The 22,649-nt window shown below is 37.3% G+C and overlaps 1 protein-coding gene across 1 annotated transcript in view; it reads left to right on the top strand.

Annotated features, from left to right (window-relative positions):
* Window positions 1-22,649, top strand: part of LOC126297975 (uncharacterized) — a 63,002-nt gene that overhangs the window by 7,536 nt on the left and 32,817 nt on the right. Inside the window, exon 2 of the mRNA XM_049989288.1 lies at window positions 19,123-20,659. Coding sequence (XP_049845245.1) covers window positions 19,132-20,659 — 1,528 coding nt within the window. The 5' untranslated portion in view covers window positions 19,123-19,131. The remainder of the gene's footprint in view (window positions 1-19,122; window positions 20,660-22,649) is intronic.

Raw genomic sequence — 22,649 nt, 5'->3', positions numbered from 1 at the left:
CATACTAATAATTTGAATAAGAAGTATTAATGTTCCGCAATAATATTTATTAGTTTGTTATGGGCTGGCTTTAGATTTTTTTGGCCATTGTGAGGTAACTAATATGAAATGGATAGTCCGCACAACTTCCAAGAGAATTAATAACTGTACAAGAATTGCTGTACAAAGATGCGAGACATTTAGTGACTACATTGATATATAAAACAAGCGTAATGTAATATCTAAAGAGCCTATGAACAAATAAATTTTACTGTAAGTATATTCAGATATTAAAACTATATGAATGTATAAACGAAAAACGCTCTACAGGTGAGTAATGACACAGGCTACTATGTCATGTGGACAGAATGGCGAATGTGACGAATAGACCGAATAAAGAGATGGGGAGCAAGAAATCTGTGTAATGTGCGTATGGAACAGTTAAAACAAGCTTGTTATCTAATGATGAGAGAAATGATGACTTGCTGTTACTTTTATAGTGTTAAAATCTGGAGTATATTTCCTGGATTTTTGTGTCATGACAAAATCCTGTGAAGTCCTACCCACATATAGCATGGGAGCCCACCTGTTGTCAGTGTTTTGTGCTATCTAAGGTGGATATTCTTGCCGAGTATGTTGTCTTTTCTTTAATTATTTTGAATTCATTAAAAAAATATGATTTGGTTTGTGGTATAGATAGTAGGTGATGCACTGTGGAGTCGAAGGCTCTTTGTTTGTATGTTACGGGATGCTGGGAAGTGGTTAATATTACTGTGTCTGTTGAGGTTACATTTTAAATAAATGCTATATCTTATTGATGTCAAATGGAGAGGTCTTCTCACAACTGTGTTGTAAACTTGTGTTACTGTGTCATGAATTGAGATGAAAAAATTTGTCTGTTGGTACCTGTCCACAAGCACAGTACATGCTCCCTATACCTAGCCCAATACTGTATTTCCGAACTTAGAGGCTTTTTACCTAAAGATGTTTGCTCTAAATTATCCCTAAACATTTCAGGTAATAACAGAGTCAGTAGGGACCTCATTACTAATCCATCTGACGGACTACAGAGCTTGTCAAAATTGGAAGAAATTTTGCTCTAAGCTTGTTTCAGTTCTAATTCTTATATCTTGCATCTCCACTGGATTTGTTGTGTTTTTATGTAGCCATTCTGCTAAAATTTCCATTTCCTCTGCAACCAGAATATTAGGAAACAGACTGCTAACAACAAATGAGAAATGTATTGCACTAGATGGAATGGCTACATCTTAGTTTTTTGGTTGAAATTTAGTTTTTGTTTTAATTAGTGAATGAAAATCTTCTGCTAATTTATGGCAAGGTGCTGAAGCTAAAGAAACTGGTCTTATTGGAACAGATTCTTTGTAAAGCTTAGGTAACCCATATAACTTTGATGCTATTGGATTCATGTGTGGTTGGCATCACTATCGGTAAATATGGATTTACAGGTTTTAATAAGGTTTTTCATTTCATTGTGGAATCTTTGGGTAACTCTGGGAACTCAAAAGGTTTGAGGAATGTAAACACTTTTCAATATATTCTACTTACTGAGTAACACTAAAATGTTCCCTTTGCCACCATTGGTAGCGGTCACATCTTGAGAAGACAGTTTTTTCTTTAATGTGGGCTACACTCTTTGCTCCCTACAACTAGCATTGAACATATCTGTAGTTACAATTTTCAGTTTCATGAGCTAACAGATGTTTTGTAGATACATCGTCTGACAAAACTAACTTTGTAAGTCAGAATATTTGAAAAAGTGTTCACATTTCTCAAACTTGTAGAGTTACCTAAGTTTACAATGGAGTTGGTAAAAGGCTGTCAACATTTCAGACCTCTCTGTTTGACATCTGTAAGCAACAGTATTTATTTAAGATATACAGGAAAGTAACATCAATGGACAATAATACTACCCAGTTCACAGCATCCCATAACACACAATCGTGCAGCCTTTGACTCCATGGTGCACCACCTACTATCTGTACCACCAACCAAACCAGATTTTGAAAATGAATTCAAAATAATTAAAGAAATAACATCCAACAATGGTTATAGTTAGACACTAATTGACCACACAATCAATAAAAATGGGACAGGATAACAGGACTCCATTGTCCACCTCAGACTGCACGAAACGACACTGACAACAAGTGGGCTCCCAGCCTAGGACTTCACATGTTCTTGCCAGGAAATATACTTCAGCTTTTAACACTATAAAAGTAGCAGCCAGTCATTATTTCTTTCCTCATTAGATAGTAAACTTGCTTTAACTGTTACACACACACACACACACACACACACACACACACACACACCATAGACTTCTTGCTGACCCTCCCTTCATTCGGTCTGTTCATCACATTCACCAGTTTGTCTGCATGACATAGCAGCCTGTGCCATTACTCGGTTCTCTTGAACATTTTCGGCACACACATTCACATAGTTTTAATATAAGATTTACTTGTTCAGAATCTCTCTAGATATGCATGGGAATTGTATTGATATAGTCATAAAATGTCACAAATTTTTATACAGAATTTTTTGCACAGTTATGAATTCTCGCTAACTTGTATGGACTCTTGTTATCTGACTATGGTCTAAGAAGCCAAAAGCCAGTTCATAGCAAACTAATAAATGTTATTGTGGAACATTAATTCAAAGATGGTTTGTGATAAATTGGAATTAACAAACGATTGTAAGAGAGTTAATCAAATGAAGGACAGAATACAATAGAAAACTTACAGAGACATTTATGGTTAATCAAAGGGAAACAAGAAAGTTGATGGCTTAATATCCTGTAGATCATGTAAGAAATGGAGCGGCGTCTCCAGTGGGACAAGAATAATGTAGGAAATTGACCATGTCTTCTTTTAAGGTACTGTCCTGGAATTTACCTTACAAAGACATAACACTGAATTTACCAGCAACCACTGTCCTCCAAATTGTCCTGAAAAATGAGTGTTTCACTGCAACCTTTAAAACCATTTTCGGGTAAGGTTTTCTTCCCTCTTTCTCTGCTTCAGTATTGTGAATTGAAATCTGATTGGATAGAGCTGAGAGAAATTAGATTGCTAAAACAAATCAAGGTGCATAATTTAACTGTCTTCAGAGCTCTTGATTAGACTTGGTTTTCTTCAAAATTAAATCAGGTGTATTTGGTTGGTATACTTTCTTGCCTTATATCGATGCCAAACACAAACATACCTCAGATAAGTAAAAACAGCCCTCCCTGTTAATTCACTCTGTCGCCACTTCTAATCATGTGTACAGCTTCTCCAGATTCCTGTCTTTGTCCCTCTGAATTTTGATGCTATCTAAACCCAGATTTTTTCCTTCTTTATTAATAATTTACTAGGTGAGGTGGTGCAGTGGTAATGGCACAGGTCTATTATTTAGGAGGGATTTTCAGATCTTTATTTCACCATCTGGATGTAGATATTCTGCAGTGTTGAGGATACTTACATCAATGATGAACAGTTTGCCACATCAACTCGTCACTTGCTGTTAAAAAATTGTTACTTACCAAAACCTTTTGGGCAGTGCCCATCATCAGATCATCTACCAAAGAAAAGTAAAGAGCTATAAACACAAGCACAATTGATGAAAGTCAATCAGAATGAATTTACATAAGGCGTTGCAAAGAATTCTTAAAAAGTAGATGCACCAAAGAAAAAAAAGTCCTATAAATAATGGAGTTGTGTGTCAGCTGCTACTTGCCGTTCCATTCTGCAACACTTCGGACAGTATAACCCTCTATTGCAGTTTGATGATTCTGTAATTAAAGAAGGGGAAGGAGTTGTCATCAATCTGAAGACTGATTTGAATAGCATTGTGCTGTACTAGGCGTGCTCCTATTTGAGATGTTATGTTATTGCCTTCCATTGGCATTTGAACTGATTCATCCAGCCAGTTACAGGGGGATCTGCAGTTTAATCTGGACTGAGAACTATAGTGGAGCTTGGCAATTCCCACAGAAGCAAACATTGCCAAAGGTGAAAGAACTGGTGACACAGACAAATCCTAGGTCTGATTGGGGATCAAACCCAATTCATTGTAATTTTCCACTGGTTTCATTTCATATGCCCTCAAATTGCACAATCTAGCAGTTGAAGCACCATTGTATTCACAGTCTGTTTTAGAGCTTTCCAACAGCTCCAGAAATTAAAAAAAAAATATATCTTGTTGCCCTCATGTCACGAATATTTGTGTAAATTTGGTGTAAGGGAGTGCATAATGAAACATGTTTAAAATAATTTTTCTAGAATTTTTAACCAAAACTAAAGTTAGGAGGCCATTTTGAAATGTCATTTTCACAAACTGGGATCAACCCATACAGAGTGGTCCAGTACTGGTTGCTTGACCATCTCAGAAAAATTTTGTATTTGCTGGGTAAATTCCCCAATGTTTAGTAGTCACAACAATATTAAAAAAAAAAAATGTTTATTTTGAAGCTGCGGGCATTTTTCATATTTGCAAGCATCTACATTTTTTACAATTATTCAGTAGTGGATTGTCCTAAGCCTTTCAGATAAAATGCATTTAGTTCAACACACTGTGGGCTACAAATTAACATTATTGTCACTTAGCTAAATGCATTCTTTAATATATTTTTAATAGTTGAAAGTTATCAGCCACAAATTAAAAACTCCATTTTTGAACAGTAGTTTTCCAAAGAAAGATTAATTTCTCAGCCTTAATATTTTTTGTGCTGTTACACTGTATGGTATAGTTACTTTTTATAGAGTATCAATGGTGAACAACGTACACTTAAACAAATACACTATTTTAAAAAATGGATTTTTTAATTTTTCCATTTTGCGGCCTGCAGTATCTTTGTTGGGGGACAAGATAAAAATCTGAAAATTTCACAGGTAATAGACCTTTATGATATCAAACTTTAGTATAAGTTTCTACTTTGAGGTTCAATTGGAAGTTATGGAAAACAGATTACAAACACGAGTCAAAAATATGTTTAACATCTGCGATATCTGGTAGGCTAATCAAATAAAGTATACCAATTGCATAATGTAACACACCACATTACACTAGCTAATGATTATTTGTTGAAACAATGGTGTGGTAATTGTTTCAGCAGGCTAACAATGGCATCTGCAAACATATACAAGTCAGATTGTTGTCTTCCCCCTTACACCAACAATTGTCTACTCACAATTCCTTAGGTAGAAGTTCTTGAAGTGTGCACTTGAAAAATGGTGTCTCAGTGTTCTGTTGGTGTTATCATTAATGAGGCATGTCATAAGTGTGTATGGAGTGTATCCTAAAGACATTACTTTAATCGAAGATTACAGTGAGGAAGGAAAAGTGTTCTTTTACTTAAGAGACTGCCCAGAGGTCAAATCAACATGGAATTACCATGAAATGAAATACTCAAAAAAATTCATCACTTTCTTGGTCAGTCTTGGATGGACCCTTTTGAGAAACATTAGAAACCCATAGCAAAAGTACTAGCCTGTAGCAAAAGGACCGCGATAAATAACATTTGATCATTATTCTTAAAAAAAAAAGCGCTTTTGTCAATCTCATACCAGGAAAATCATTGTGTCCAACATGTTAGGGAATATATTTGTAATTCACAAGAGAAAAAATAGTGGAACCTCAGATACAGAATTTTGTGACGTATCAGCAACCATTAAGAAAGTAGATACAACTTGTGAAATGCTGGGTATAACGCCTGCTAGTAAAATTAGAAAACTGAGTAAAGATAAAAGACCAAGTGCCTTGAATACAAAAATTGAGAAAGTGGCAGCTACAGTCAAAAAGAATTTCGATGTTTCATTTCATAATACAATTTGTACTAAAACAGATGGAAGTTTTAAAACTTGACCAACAGAATATGACAATTTGATAGAAAAACCAAAAATTAAATGCAGTACTTCAAACAAAGAGGATAAAATTAAGATTATTAGTTTACTGCAGAATTTTTGGAGTCGAACAAAAGTTAGTGATGAATTTAATGTGTCAGAACGTCTTGTTAAGTTAACAAGGCAATTAGTAAAATAACGGAATTTTACCAGCATTACAAAAGAAAAGTGAATCTAATTTGGCAGATGAAAAGTTATTAAGTATTGTGATGATGACAATAAGAGCCATTTGATGTCTGGCAAAAAAGAGTGTTTTTCTGTGAAAGAAATTAGTTCTAAGATCCACAAGACGAAAAGGTTAATATTGGGTGATTTAAATGAATTATTCATTGAATTAAAAAATCCTGACATTAAACTTGGAAGATCAAAGTTTTGCGAGTGAGACCAAGCTGGTGTATAGTTGCAGGGGCATCTGGCACCCATAATGTTTGTGTTTGTTTGTTTGTATCATCAGAATGTAAAGTTGATGATGGATGGGGCCAAGCTTAGAATTGACCTTTTGGAAGTTATAGTATGCAATATTGACAGTTGCAATTCTATGATCAAGGTAAAATGTGAAGATTGTCCAGCCAAACAAGCCTTACTTGACATGTTTGAAGAACCTGAAGATGATTTGATGCCTGACACTATAAAATACAAACAATGGGTGACACAAGACAGAACTGAAATGGTGACAGTCATAAAATCACAAAGAGTTTTTTGAAGTGTTAGTGGCTAACCTTGAAAATCTGAAAATGCATCATTTTATTGCAAAATCTCATTTTAAATTTTTAAAGACAAAAAGCAAACCTTGGCAGCTGATGAATGCTTAGTTCTTGCTGACTGTTTGGAAAATTATTCCTTTGTTTTTAAAGATGAAGTACAAGGGCACCACTGGGTAAACAAACAGGCCATAGTTCATCCATTTGTATTCTGTTATAAAGATGAAGATAAACTACTAAGTCACAGCTTTTGTGTCATAAGTAACTACCTTGAACAGAACACTGCAGCAGTGCACATTTTTCAACTAAAGTTAACAAACTACATTAAACAGCACCACCCTTCCATAAGAAACTTTTTTTTTTTGGATGGGGCAGCAAGTCAATATAAAAACAAAAACAAAATTATTAACATCGCCTTTCATAAAAAAGATTTTGGGTTTGATGTAGAATGGCACTTTTTCGCTTTGTGCCATGGGAAGAATGCTTGTGATGGTGTCGGGGGTACAACAAAGCGAGCCGTCACAAAAGCAAGTCTTTTGCGGACTGATGACAATCATAACAGATCAAGAAATGTTTGAATTCTGAAAAAAAAAAAACATATCAAAGGAAGTACCTATGTTTTTGTACAATGTGAGGAAATACAAGAAGTCTGACAGTTTCTTGAAGGAAAGGTCCAACTCTTGTCAGAAGATTAAAGGCACTCAATCTTTTCATTGTTTAGTACCCCATTCACACAACTTACTGAAGTGTAAGATCACATCAACTTCGCCTGATAGTGAACTTCATTAGTGTGAAAAACTTGTACAACTGGTTCTTCAAAGTAAAGACATAGTGTCTTGTGTTTACTATGAACAGTGGTATATTGGCAAAGTTGATAATATCGACTGTCAAAACCAAGATGTACATGTTGTATTTTATCGCCCTCCATGACCAAGAACATCTTTAAAAAAAATTGAGAAACATCAAGTTTGAACGGCACTTAAAAATGTACTAAGGAAGCTGTCTCCCGTGTAATTTACAGCTGTGACTGGGTGAACTTACAATCTAACACCCAAACTGAGTGAAAAAATTTCTCAATGTACTAAAAACAAATAATGAGAACAATATAATGTAATTATTAGTCTTATTTTCATTAAAAAAGTAAGTAATCATAGATGTAATTAAATTATATACTGTAACTGATACATTTTATTCCATAAGCCTAGATATAGCAGATGTTAAATGTATTTTTGGTTTGTGTTTGTAATTTTTTTCCATAACTTCCAATTTAATCTCAAAGTTGAAATTTATACTGAAGTTTGATATCATAAAGGTCTATTAACTGTGAAATTTTAAGATTTTTATTTGGTCCCCCAACAAAGATATTGCAGGCCACAAAATTAAAAAAAAATTCCATTTTTAAAATAGTGTCTTTTTTTTTAAGTGTTGCTGCTCACCATTGATACTGTGTAAAAAGTAAATATACTATACAGTGTAATAGCACAAAAAAATATTAAGGCTGAGAAATTAATCTTTCTTTGGAAAACTACTGTTCAAGAATTGAGTTTTTTTAATTTGTGGCTGATAACTTTCAACTATTAAAAATATATTAAAGAATACATTCAGCTAGGTGGTGGTGGTGGTGGTGGTGGTGGTGGTGGTGGTGGTGGTGATTTGTAGCCCAGAGTGTGTTGAACTAAATGCATTTTATCTGAAAGGCTTAGGACAATCCACTACTGAATAATTGTAAAAAATGTAGATGCTTGCAAATATGAAAAATGCGAGCAACCTGGATGGCAATGGCTGCCACTTCAAAATAATAAATAATTTTTGTTTAAAAAAATATTTTTGTGACTTCTTAACATTGAGGGATTCACCCAGCAAATATAAAATTTTTCTGGGATGGTCAAGCAACCAATTATTTTTTTCTTGGACCACTTGGCATGGATTGACCCACTGGCATTGAGTGACAACTTGGAACCATATCAACCTTTTTATTAGTGAATCAGTGTTACTCAGTTAAGTGTCACTGGAAATATAAAAGGATCAACTATGATAGACAGTTATTAAAATGCAGGAATTATGCAGACAAATGTTTACAATTCTGTAATGAAAGTCATTTCTACAAATTTTTATTTGTAAATTTCAGAAATTCTTTTCACTGACATCATGAGTTTCACCATCTTAATTTTTTTCACGTAATGCCTACTATCATATTTCAGTTTAATAAGTCACAGCTGCAAAATACTAACGCGAATTCTTTGCAGACGAATGGAAAAACTGGTAGAAGCCTACCTCGGGGAAGATCAGTTTGTATTCTGTAGAAATATTGAAACACATGAGGCAATACTGATCCTACGACTTATCTTAGAAGATAGATTAAGGAAAGGCGAACCTACGTTTCTAGCATTTGTAGACTTAGAGAAAGCTTTTGACAATGTTGATTGGAATACTCTCTTTCAAATTCTAAAACTAGCAGGGGCAAAATACAGGGAGCGAAAGGCTATTTACAATTTGTACAGAAACCGGATGGCAGTTACAAGAGCCGACGGACATGAAAGGGAAGCAGTGGTTGGGAAGGGAGTTAGCCAGGGTTGTAGCCTCTCCCCGACGTTATTCAATCTGTATGTTGAGCAAGCAGTAAAGGAAACAAAAGAAAAGTTCGGAGTAGGTATTAAAATCCATGGAGAAGAAATAAAAACTTTGAGGTTTGCCGGTGACATTGTAATTCTGTCAGAAACAGCAAAGGACTTGGAAGAGCAGTTGAACCGAATGGACAGTGTCTTGAAAGGAGGGTATAAGATGAACATCAACAAAAGCAAAACAAGGATAATAGAATGTAGTCGAATTAAGTCGGGTGATGCTGAGAGAATTAGATTAGGAAATGAGACACTTAAAGTAGTAAAGGAATTTTGCTATTTGGGGAGCCAAATAACTGATGATGGTCGAAGTAGAGAAGATATAAAATGTAGACTGGCAATGGCAAGGAAAGCGTTTCTGAAGAAGAGAAATTTGTTAATATTGTGTATGGAGTTTGGTGTCAGGAAGTCGTTTCTGAATGTATTTGTATGGAGTGTAGCCATGTATGGAAGTGAAACATGGACGATAAATAGTTTAGACAAGAAGAGAATAGAAGCTTTTGAAATGTGGTGCTACAGAAGAATGCTTAAGATTAGATGGGTAGATTGCATAACTAATGAGGAGGTGTTAAATAGAACTGGAGAGTAGAGTTGTATGTGGCACAACTTGACAAAAAGAAGGGACCGGTTAGTAGGACATGTTCTGAGGCATCAAGGGATCAGAAATTTAGCATTGGAGGGTAAAAATCATAGAGGGAGGCAAAGAGATGAATACACTAAACAGATTCAGAAGGATGTGGATTACCGTAAGTACTGGGAGATAAAGAACCTTGCACAGGATAAGGTAGCACGGAGAGATGCATCAAACCAGTCTCAGGACTGAAGACGACAACAACAACAACAACATCATATTTCTAGGCAAAAAATCAGAAGGACGTACATTCTATTTAGTGATTTAAAACTGGACAATAAGTAAAAATACGCAAATGTCAGTTTGTAAAATACATCTCTAACATTCTAAAAAGTGTTTATTTCCTTAGAGAAGTTATCACTGGCAAATATTGTGTCCAGTTCAAAAGTATGTAATAAGTATGTGCTTGTGCTTACTTAATGAGGAGTTCAAGTCATATGAATATTTTTATATGGGATGCACTAAACCTCAGCATGAATTTGACCTTTTGTATATCTAAGTTCTTCACTGTTCTCTAAAACATTTTCCAAGCCACCATTTGTTATCATAGATAACTGTGGCGAATGTTCTTCTTTAATAGTGATAGGGGCTGTGCTGTGAGCTCAAAGATTAAATTGTATGAGTTAAGTAGATTATGAAACACTGTCCCAGAGATGGTAAAACCAGATTCATATTGTTTTTGTAACATATTTGTGAATTATAATATCTCATCTTTCATAAGATAGGATGTTTGTATTCCTGGAACATGAGTATAAGCAAATGTAAGCAGACCTTTTGGACCTAAAAAGGTGATTTTCATATGGACACTGTAAACGTGCTCTTGTGGCTAAATGGTAATATTACCACCAACTACCTGACATGCATTTTTGCCATGACTAGTGGCAAAAAAATTCCATTCTACAGTGACCCTGTGATCTCACTTGTAATGGCACAAAAATGGTGCATCTCCTGGATTGCAAAGAAGTTTCTGTAAAAGTTCAGTGTATGGTTCTCTTACATGTGCAGCTTGCATTATCAGTTTTACAATTTTGATAAATGTTAAACATACATTGTGCACTCCACTACTGTTTACAGTAATACATTGTTTTGGGGGAAGTTCACAAAACTATGTAAAGTCAGTTTTATCAGAAGGATATTTTTCTGTGAAAGTAAGTACACATCTTCAGATTATGCAAAATGTGTCCTTTGCTTATCTATCTTTTGTTATTTTCTGAAGGGGTAGACAGACAATCTCATTTGTTACCAGAAATTCACCTTACACCATTGAAATATTAAAAAGCCTGGACATATTTTTCCATGTTCTTACGTATTTTGTTTACCAGTTTATAGGTTCCTTTTGACAAAATACCATCTTCATTTAGTAAAACCATTATTTCTTTACCATGTATTCACTGGTGTTAAAAAAGATTCGGAATTTTTCTTAACATCTTTAATTTGGTGTTAAAGCTATTAGCATGACTTCTGCTAAATTTCTCTTGAAGTTTTTTCATTGAATTGTTACAGTTTGCATTCAACATGCCATGATCTTCATTTTCCACTGGAACTCAGTCATGACGCTGTCTGCAATTCTAATGCTAAGCGGTGAGACTTGCATCAAATGTATTTAAGCTCACTGGTCGGTGTTCTTCCATTGGCGACATTAAATGGCAAAACTTTGTGTTTTCTGCAAGGATTGTAGAGGGATCTGTTGTATACTCTGGATGTTAGACTTCAGTCATCCATCACTGAAAAGCTATAAACACTTAGGTGACAAAAGTCATGGGATAACGATATGCACATACACAGATGGTGTTAGTTTCACATACACAGGGTAAAAAAGGGGAGTGCATTGCTGCAGCTGTCATTTACACTCAGGTGATAAAACATGTTTATGACTACAGAACGAGAATTAAGAGACTCTGAATGGGTAATGATAGTTGGAGTTACATGCATGGGACATTCCATTTTGGAAATTAAGGAATTTAGTATTCCAAGATCCACAGTGTCAAGAGTGTACTGAGAATGCCAAATATCAGGCATTACATCTGACCATGGACAACACAGTGGCTGATGGCCTTAAAGTAATGACAGATAACAGTAGCAGTTGCTTAGTTATCATTGGTAACAGACAAGCAACACTACCTGAAATAACAACAGAAATCAAATGTGGAATGTACAACGAATGGCAAATTTGATGTTAATGGGGTATGGCAGCAGACGACCAACGCGGTATGACGTTGCCTGCAGTGCCTGACCTGGGCTAGTAACCATATCGGTTGGATCCTAGACAACTGAAAAGCAGTGGTCTGCTCATATGAATCCCATTTTATGTTGGTAAGAGCTGATGGTAGGGCTCAAGTATGGCGCAGACTTCACGAAGGTAACAAGGCACTGTGCAAGCTGGTGGTGGCTCCATAATGGTGTGGGCTGTGTTTACATGGAAGTGACTGAGTTCATTGGTCCAACTGAACCAATCATTGAGTGGAAATGGTTATGTTTGGCTACTTGGAGGTCACATTGAACTATTCATGGACTTCATGTTCCAAACAAGGATAGAATTTCTGAGGCTGACGGTGCACCATTTCACTGGGCTACAATTGTTCCCAAATGGTTTGAAGAACGTTTTGGACAATTTGAGTGAATGATTTACCACCCAGATCATGGAACATGAATCCTATCAAACATTTAAGGGACATAATCGAGAGACCAGTTCATCCACAAAATCCTGCACCAGCACCTTTTCAATTATAGACATCTTCGAGGGCGCTTGAAAAGTCCGCGCAAAGTCCAACAAATGGCACCACTGGCACGTATCGAGGTCATGTTTAGTTAGTAGCATCTTCGGGAAGAATGCACACCAAGTTTCAACCATATTGTTCTATTTCTTTGTGTTTGGCATTCGTGTGAATCAAGGAAGTCAAGTGAATATCAAAAAATGGATGAAAAAGAATTTCGCGCGGTGATTAAACATTACTGTATGAAAGGCAGAAGGCCTGAGGAGACTAAAGAGAAGCTTGATAAGCATTACGGTGACTCTGCATCTTCGATTAGAACAGTTTATAAGTGGTTTCAATATTTTCGGAGTGGCCATTTGGGCCCAAGTGATGCTGAACGTTCTGGACGTCCTGTGGAGGTTAAGACTCCTGTCATTCATCACCCTATCATGGATTTTATCAATGATTTCTGAAGATTTGCATAAACTGGACATAAGAAAGCTATCAGCAAGATGGGTTCCGCGATTGCTCACACTTGACCAAAACCGGAATCGTGTGAAGTGTTGCAAGGATGGTTTGCAGCTGTTCAGGAAGAATCTGCAGGATTTTAAGCATCATTTCATCACTGGATGAAACATGGATACATTACTATACTCCTGAGACCAAACAACAATCTAAACAGTGGGTTACCATGGGAGAATGGGCACAAAAAAAGGAGACCATTCCTTCGGCTGGAAAGAATATCGTGACTGTCTTTTGGGATTCCAAAGGGATAATTCTCATTGACTATCTGGAAGAGAGTAAAACTATTATAGGTGTATATTATTCATCATTATTGGACCATTCGAAAAACCAAGATGCAAGAAAAATGCCGGCGATTGGACTACAAAAAAGTCCTTTTCATCATGAAAATGCACCAGCACACACCTCAGCAAATGTGGTCGCAAAATTAATGGAAATATGATTCCAGCTCATTTCACATCCTCCCTATTCTCCAGACTTGGCTCCCTCGGGCTGCTATTTGTTCGCCAATTTGCAGAAATGGCTGGCGGAACAAAGATTTTATTCAAATGGCGGTTGTGATCGCAGCAACTAACAGCGATTTTGCAGATTTAGACAGTTCCTATTATTTGGAAGGAATCAACAAATTAGAACAGTGTTGGACAAAGTGTATAAGCCTAAAAGGACTGTCGAAAAATAAAAAAAGTTTACACCAAACATGTAAGTAGTTTTTATTTTTGCACGGACTTTTCAAACGCCCCTCGTCTAGAGGCAGCATGGCTCAGTATTTCTTTGGGGGACTTCCAACGACTAGTTGACTCCATGCCGTGTCGAGTTCGTGTGCTATGTCGGCAAAAGGAAGTTCTGCATGTTATTACAAGATATGGACTAAGAACATTGTGTTGGATTCCTCATTATGAGAGGATGAGCTAATCGAAGAATAGGTTGAACACACAAATAAGCAGAATAAGCTTGGATGAGAAAAGCTGAAGGTGGAAGAGCACTCTAGCGAGCACCGGATGATGATTTGATGATGCCGATGATGATGCTCAACAGAAACACAAGGCAGCTTAAGGTTTATAATATACTAAACTTAACATTCATCTTATGAAGGCTCCTCATTGAAGTGATTTCATTAGAAAGAATGTGTTCATAAAAAAAAAATCCGAAGTGAAAAATGTTACATACAGAGGAAACGTTCCATGATCCACTTAGAAAAGATTTGTAAATTAGGGAGTACAGTAATGAATAATGTAGGAAGATTAAGGTGAAGTATATTCATATTAGTGTAAAACACACAGTTGAGAAAACTGTGAAGTTTGGACAAACTTGACATTTACAAAAAACGAGTTTTTCGAATTGTGAACAGCTACTGCGTGTGGTAGGCATTTGTTGTTAGTTTTGGACAGAGTAGCTCAGTACTTCCCAGTCAGGGGTAACAGTTACATGCCTTGTGCTAGGCTACTTGATACCATTAAAATGGAATTGAAAAAACTTTACCATCATGCTATCATGAGTTTGAGCCCCTGTGGTATCTGAATGATTCTGGGCAAGGGTAGCATATTTACAGTTTTGAAGACCACTGCTAACAAATTAAAAAAAGAGAAGCTACCATTCAAAATGTCTGAAGCCAGCATTCTTACTTAATTCCTCGTTAGGGCTGACTCTCTCAAGGCTATCAATAGTTTTAATGGAATGTTGTCTACTCCCAGGGACTTGTTTGGACTTGGGTATTTCAGTGCTTTGTCAAACTCTTCACACAGTATCATATCTCCCATTTCATCTTCATCTACATCCTCTTCCATTTCCATAATATTGCCGTCAAGTACATTGCCCTTGTATAGACCCTCTATATACTCCTTCCACCTTCCACCTTTCTGCTTTCCCTTCTTTGCTTTGAACTGGGTTTCCATCTGAGCTCTTGATATTCATGCAAGTCGTTCTCCTTTATCCAAAGGTCTCTTTAATTTTCCTGTAGGCAGTATCTATCTTACCCCTAGTGAGATAAGCCTCTACATCCTTACATTTGTCCTCTAGCCATCCCTGCCTAGCCATTTTGCACTTCCTGTTGATCTCATCTTTCAGACGTTTGTATTCCTTTTTGCTTGCTTCATTTACTGCATTTTTATATTTTCTCCTTTCACCAATTAAATTCAGTATATCTTCTGTTACCCAAGGATTTCTTTTAGCCCTCATCTTTTTACCTACTTGATCCTTTACTACCTTCACTATTTCATTTCTCAAAGCTACCTATTCGTCCTCTACTGTATTTCTTTCTCCCCATTCTTGTTAATTGTTCCCTAATGCTCTCCCTGAATCTCTCAACAACCTCTGGTTCTTTTAGTTTATCCATGTCCCATCTCCTTCAATTCCCACCTTTTTGCAGTTTCTTCAGTTTCAATCTACAGGTCATAACCAATAGATTGTGGTCAGAGTCCACATCTGCCCCAGGAAAGGTCTTAAAATTTAAAACCTGGTTCCTAAATCTGTGTCTTACCATTATATAATCTATCTGAAACCTCTCAGTATCTCCAGGCTTCTTCCATGTATACAACTTTCTTTTATGATTCTTGAACCTAGTGTTAGCTATGTTTAAGTTATGCTTTGTGCAAAATTCTTCCAGGCATCTTCCTCTTCCATTCCTTCTCCCATTCCATATTCACCTATTAAGTTTCCTTCTCTTCCTTTTCCTACTGTCGAGTTCCAGTCACCCATGACTATTACATTTTTGTCTCCCTTCACTATCTGAATAATTTCTTTTATCTCATCATATGTTTCATCAATCTCTTCGTCATCTGCGGAGCTAGTTGGCATATAAACTTGTACTACTGTGGTAGGCTTGGGCTTCGTATCTATCTTGGCCACAATAATGCGTTCACTATGCTGTTTGTAGTAGCTTACCCACATTCTTATTTTCCTATTCATTACTAAACCTACACCTGCATTTCCCCTATTTGAAAACCTGTATTCACCTGACCAGAAGCCTTGTTGCTCCTGCCACTGAACTTCACTAATTCCCAGTATATGTAACTTTAACCTATCCATTTCCCTTTTTAAATTTTCTAACCTACTTGCCTGGTTAAGGGATCTGACATTCCACGCTCTGATCTGTAGAACGCCAGTTTTTCTCCTGATAACGTCGTCGTCCTGAGTACTCCCTGCCCGGAGATCCGAATGGGGGACTATTTTACCCAAGAGAACACCATCATTTAACCATACAGTAAAGGCTGCAGGCCCTCGGGAAAAATTACGGCTGTAGTTTCCCCCTTGCTTTCAGCTGTTCACAGTACCAGCATGGCAAAGCCATTTTGGTTAGTGTTACAAGGCCAGATCAGTCAATCATCCAGACTGTTGCCCAGCAACTACTGAAAAGACTGCTGCCCCTCTTCAGGAACCATGCATTCGTCTGGCCTCTCAACAGATACCCCTCCATTCTGGTTGCACCTACGGTATGGCTATCTGTATCGCTGAGGCATGCAAGCCCCCCATCAACGGCAAGGTCCATGGTAGATATTCTACCTAAAGTGACAAATTAAAACTTGTGCCAGACTGAGACTCTAACCTGGATTTGCAACTTACCGTAAGTGGTTGCTGCACCGCTTATGTTGTCTGAGCACACTCCTTGGACTGAACCAAACTTAGGTGGTACATTTGTATCTATTGTGGTTAGGTTGAATTTCAGGAATAAATTTAAATGTTTGAAACTGTAGTTCATCGTCAAATATAAATAAATAATGAAATATGTGACTGCTCATTCTTCGTGTGGAAAATTGTAGTGGACTACCGTCTTGTTTTAATCCTACTAACTCTGAACAGCACAACCATTTTTAATTCAGTTCCTCATTACTTTATGTGGAATAAATTAAATTTCTACTTTTCGGGAAGTGGATAAAATTGGTGCAGCCCCTATTCTATAGTACTTTGCAGTGAAAGGACTGTGTGGACGAGCAGGGTTGCCTCAAGTTCTGGAAATCAGGGAATTTCAAACGTTTCAGGGAAATTTGAACGAAAAACTGGAAAAATCTCATTTTTGTCTCAGTAGTATGAAATTGTTTGATTACTGAGGTGTCATGCTTCGTTGCTGGCTAGGCGCAGTTGAGTAAGTGCGCCACTTCCCTACTCACTTATTCGTACTACTTTTCCCCTTAATACCTCTCCCCTCAACTTGCAGTCAGTGCTGCCACCGCTACTTGCTACTATCCTAGCAGCTGCTGATGACAGGCGGGGAGGAGTGAGGGGTGTTTTGTTTGGTTCTTATTATCTGAGGTAGTTGACGCAGAAGCCAGAGACAACGGTCATGTATCCATGACTTGTGTCTGAGTGATTCTGTGAATTTGTTTGCGCGCTCATTTTCTGACAGGCTATGACCAAAAATTTAGTTGTGAGAGTGTGATTGTCTTTCTGTGTGCCTCTATGTGGCTCAGTGATCATCTTTACAGTGAGTTGCTACCTATCCTCATTGATTCACAGAGTATTTGCAGAAGTTATCTGTTACATGGGTGATCACTGTGGTCTCATTTCATCAATATGGTGTCTGTGACATGTGAATAGCTGGCCACACGAGTGGACTTCCATGACTGGCCAAAACCGCAGACCATTTGTGCGGGTACATCTAATGGATCGGGCTTGCCGATCTCAAGCCCATAGTTTCCCACTAATGTGCGGGCCCTGCCTATCAGATCTGGTCTCACCAATCAGCCTGCAGGCCGGGTCTGTCTGTGTGTGGCGTAATTGGTGGATTTTCATGGTTTATCCATGGACCCAGAATTGTGGTGCTCCTCGACACGCCAGAGGCCATGGGCAATTAGACATTTTATTTGTTCTAGCACATTTTGCCACTTCGAAAGTAGTTTATATGTTAGTAAGTATGGATGATAAGAGGAAGAAAATTATGGCAGTCGCTGGCAGTTTGTATGCTATGTACTCATGTATTTCTTGAAAGAAAAATCACACAGTACCTATAGAATAATAGACAACACAGTGGGTAATAACTGATGGTAATTGACACAGTAGAACCAACATTTTATTGGCAGTCACCTATAGTGTTGGTTTACACAATTCTTCCACACCTTATACATTTCTTTCAAGAGGTCTACTTCTTTCTGTGGCTGTTTCTGAAAGCAGTGAAGGTATTTTGTCTTGTGACAACAAAATGTGTTGAGCTTTATTTAAATAAAATAACAAAAGTGGTCTTAATGAAACACATACCATTTGGCTTGCTTTTCCCATCCAAAAACAGTTCATTAAAAAAGATGTTGATGTTAGTACTTTTAGATTTTCTCACTTGTTTAGAAATACAGAAGACTGTTCATTGTTTTGCTAACTTATGTCTTCTCTTACCCTTGAGATCTCAAAATTTGTTAAGGAAAAATGCTAAAACTTTTCTGGAAACCAAGGAATTTCACTTGGGGAAACTTGCGGCAACCCTGACGAGGTGGAAAAAAGGTTATTGATACTGAAGCCTGTGTTTTGTCTTGCTGGTTCACTCATAGTTGGTCAGTAAATGTACGTCATTGTTATCTGTCAGGAATGGTATAAGATATTTTCGGTGAAATTGAGAGTTAAACTACTACTTTTCACTCTTCTTCTTCTTCTTCTTCTTCTTCTTCCTCCTCCTCCTCCTCCTCCTCCTCCTCGTTTGTTCCTGTTTCTCTACAGAATCACATTAGTGACAAAAGATCTTTTTTGTTAAATCTTGTATTTATTCAAATGCAGTCTTCAGTGCCTAATATGACATAGCAGTGAAAGAACTTACTGAAAAAATATGCAATTATTTGACAGTCAAGAAAAATAAGCTATTATGGATTAGCTTTATACAGAGGTGCTGCACTGAAATTGTTGGGAAAATAATAAAGTTTTGCAATTCCAATTTTAGTGATGTTGCAACTTAAGTATTGTATGTACAATGTATTCATAATAACTGATTCTTCCATCACTGTTTTGTAGAACAACTTAATAATTATAGATGAAAAGCACAATATTGTATATGTTCTGCAGTACAGAACATACACAATGTTCTGCCTTTTGTATTTGTAACATTCAGTATTACCTTAATGTTTTGGCACGGGTTCTAAAACAACTTTTTCTTCTTGATTACAGGTGTTAGAAATGTTCTCAACTCAGAAGACAGTGCATCATTTACCTAATGAAATACTGGAGAAAATATTTTCCCACTTGTCAGTTTATGAGCTGGCTCGAGCTGCAAATGTATGCAGGCGCTGGGCAGAATTGCTCCAGGACACAAGACTGTGGAAAGGGAAGAGATACGATGTTGAGGAAATTGAGAAAAAGGATGACATTTTATTAGTTGCAGGGGTCTGGCCTGCATTAATTTATCTTAATCTTGTTAAAGGAGATCGTTTCAGGATGTCATTGAATGTGGCTGGGGCATCTGTTGAGCTTCCAAACTTGACAGACAAGACAATACATTCCATAGTTGGTACCCTTATGACAAAAACTTTGTCAGTTGATGTCCGCCTTCTTGATGAAGGGCTAGAGAATTGTCTTGCAGTTCAGACTCAGAATTTACTTAGGCTTTCAGTGACAATACCTCCTGGTCCATTGAACCGCGACATGATCAAGCGTACAGAGTCCAGCTTGAAAGCATTGGCTCACACATTTTCCATAGGCGCTGTTCCATCTCTTCGCTCTTTGCGAATTAGTAGTGAGAGTGCAGCAGATGCTAAGTATGACAGCTGTGCTGGTAGTGAGGTTATTCTGTCATTGAGATCATGTCCAGAACTCAAGCAGCTAAGAATCTCTGGATGTACTTGTGTGTCTTGGAAAATGGTTGGTCGCAGAGACGAGTTACGTGTTTTGTCTGTTGTTCATTCAAAAATGAAGGAATTCTTAATCCATGAGCAGTGTCAAAATTTGAGAGATATCACACTTGAGCACTGCCCCTTCTTGAAAAAAATACAGTTCTGGGCTAAGCACCATAATTTGAATTTGCAGTCGCTGCGCATCTGCAACACCAGCATAAATTCAGAGGCGCTGGAGTATGTGTGTAAAGCTGCACCTGGGCTTGATGTACTTGTTATTCAGTCTTGCCCTAAAATAACATTTACATCATTTGTTCGCCATTGCTTCAATCTGCAACATTTTGAACTGAGCAAATGGTCTCCCGACGAGAAGTATTTCTATTTTGATCTTGCTCTGCTACCCTCAGGTCTGCGACATCTGTCGATGATGAATACAACAGTGCGTGAGGAACATATGGATCATATTTTGAAGCGACTGCCAATGCTGGAAACACTCAATCTGGGTGGTTGTGTGTGTATATCATCTGTATCTTTTCTTGAGCACTGCCCAGAGTTAGTTGACTTGAATCTGTCTGGCTTGTGCCAAGTCCCAGCTACATCATTTTCTGTTCTGGCAGAGTTGAGGAAACTGAGAAACCTCAATCTTCGAAACTGTTCTCTCAGCAGTAATCTCTTGTGTGGCATACTACAGAAAATGCCAAACCTAAAGAAACTAGATCTCTCTTGCATACAAACAATTGGTGACTTGTTTTTTGTCACAAAATGCCACAGCTTGCGCTGTTTGAACATGTCTCATTGCCCTCGTCTCTCACCAGACATCACAGAGTTGCGCCAACTGACTGATGTAAGGACATTGCGCATCTATGGAGTGCCAGGTTTGTTATTTTATGTTATCTTATTTGGGCAGTGATAACTTGAACCAGTAAAAATTACCATAACTGCATGAGAATTGTAAACTTTTAGCTGCTTATTAAGTAATTTGATTTAATAAAAATATCAGATTGCTTTTTTAGGGTTGGTTTATTTAGTTGTAGTTAAAGTAATCTTTCAAGCAGTTTTAATTATGAGTAGACAACACAGAAGAGGTATATTTGATAAAGCCAAATACAGGGGAACTACATGTTATTTATCTTCAGTCTCCTTACAAATAGTGTCTTGTTAGACTGTGTTGCGCAGTAGGCCTGTTGTGCTGAAGTTCCATTTTTGTAATGTGGTTCTTGGAAAGTACGTAATATACCATATCTCTGTCAAACTTATGCTGGCATTACCTCTCATGTATATGTTACTATAAAAAACTAATATCGGCAACAATAGTATAGTATTCTGTTAAAGGTGTTATCTTCCAGTTTTGAACAACACTCTTCTGGTAGTAAAAAAATATCACAGTGGCTATCTTAACAGTTAATATTATGCAGTTCCTATACCTAAAGAATTTGAATGCCGAAGGCTCAAGAGGTCTCGTGAAATGTATGGTCACAGGTCATGGGAAGCAGGTGGAATATATCTGCTTTTTGGGCCTGGATATACAACCTCAGTTTAGGGTTTGTCTATGCAATTAAACTAAAACAATGCTCAACAGATACCAAAAAGGGCACAGAAGGTTTTAAATACACCAGCTATTTGGCATTTTTGACGAGGCTTTGATGCTGATACCCCATCACTTGGCAGCTAGTGGCAGTTTCTTTTGATGTATCATTCACGCAGTTTACTGTTGTTCTCACTGTCGTCAGCATTTTATGTCATTGATTACCTACAAGTTGAGTGAAACTTCAAAAAATGGCCACAAGCAATGCAAAATTTTAGACATAAGCAAAGCAGGACTTCGTGCATATTTCGTGCTTCACTGAAGTCATTCATTCATCTTTGTTGCTCATTAGGAACAATTTTATTTTAGTGGTTTTTTTTAAGCTTCAGAAGGAGTTGTGTTCTACGTGTAAGATAAGCTATCTTCACAGAAATGTGCATGCAAGCTGGCTCACTGTGATGCCATAGTGACAGGATGGCATTCAGCCCATGACATGCACGTGATGACAAGGAGGGCATGTTCGCAAGAAACTACTACTTCCTCTATATTTTTGACCATTCTTGAGGTATCCGTTGACTGGTTGTACAAGAGAAACAAACAACCTGAAATTCTTAGATTCCCAGGATCTAACGTCCTCACATGCAGATATTAATCATATTTTAACCACCTTTTCTTTGAATAGGTATGCAACGTTTAGCCAATATGAAAAGCAACACAGCAATTGCTCACTGTCAGTGTATCAGAGTAGTAGGAGCTAATACCTGGGCATGCTTTATAAGACTGCACTGTTCACAATTTAGTGGTACTACATATAATTTTGTACTTTCAAACATTACAGCAGGTCGGTAGTAGTGTCAGTTGGGAGGGTGAGGAAAGTGGAGGAGGAGTCTCCTAAGTCAAACTCTTTTCTACCCTCTGCAGGGAGCATTTCATACAAGCTTGGTCATATTTTGAAGAAATATGGTGTTCAATGTGTGATCAGATTTTCTCCCAAAGTAAGAACTCTTTCAAGGTATGCAAAGGATAATCTGAGTCTACAAAATGTAGAAGTCTATCAGATTCCTTGAGTTGCCACTTTGCCTATATTGGTCAGTGTGCTTTTTCTCTGGTAAAAGAGCATAGGGATAGTTTGTCTCACTCCTTCATCTTTGTGCTGTCAGTACATAATGGTGGTAGTTCTTTCTGGCTGGCAGTGGCATTAGTGTTGATTATGTATAGTATGTTTTCCTGTACCAACTCCAATACGGTCTTGGCCTGTGCAGCTACACCCTGTCCTTTGTGAGTTTATATCATGGGAGTGTCACGAGCTTTGGGCATCAAAAATTGTGGGTGAGTAGACG

This window comes from Schistocerca gregaria, chromosome X (assembly GCF_023897955.1).
Source record: "Schistocerca gregaria isolate iqSchGreg1 chromosome X, iqSchGreg1.2, whole genome shotgun sequence".
Lineage (NCBI taxonomy): Eukaryota > Metazoa > Arthropoda > Insecta > Orthoptera > Acrididae > Schistocerca > Schistocerca gregaria.
Note: the sequence above shows the minus strand (reverse complement) of the source record. Positions and strands in the feature narration are given on the sequence as shown.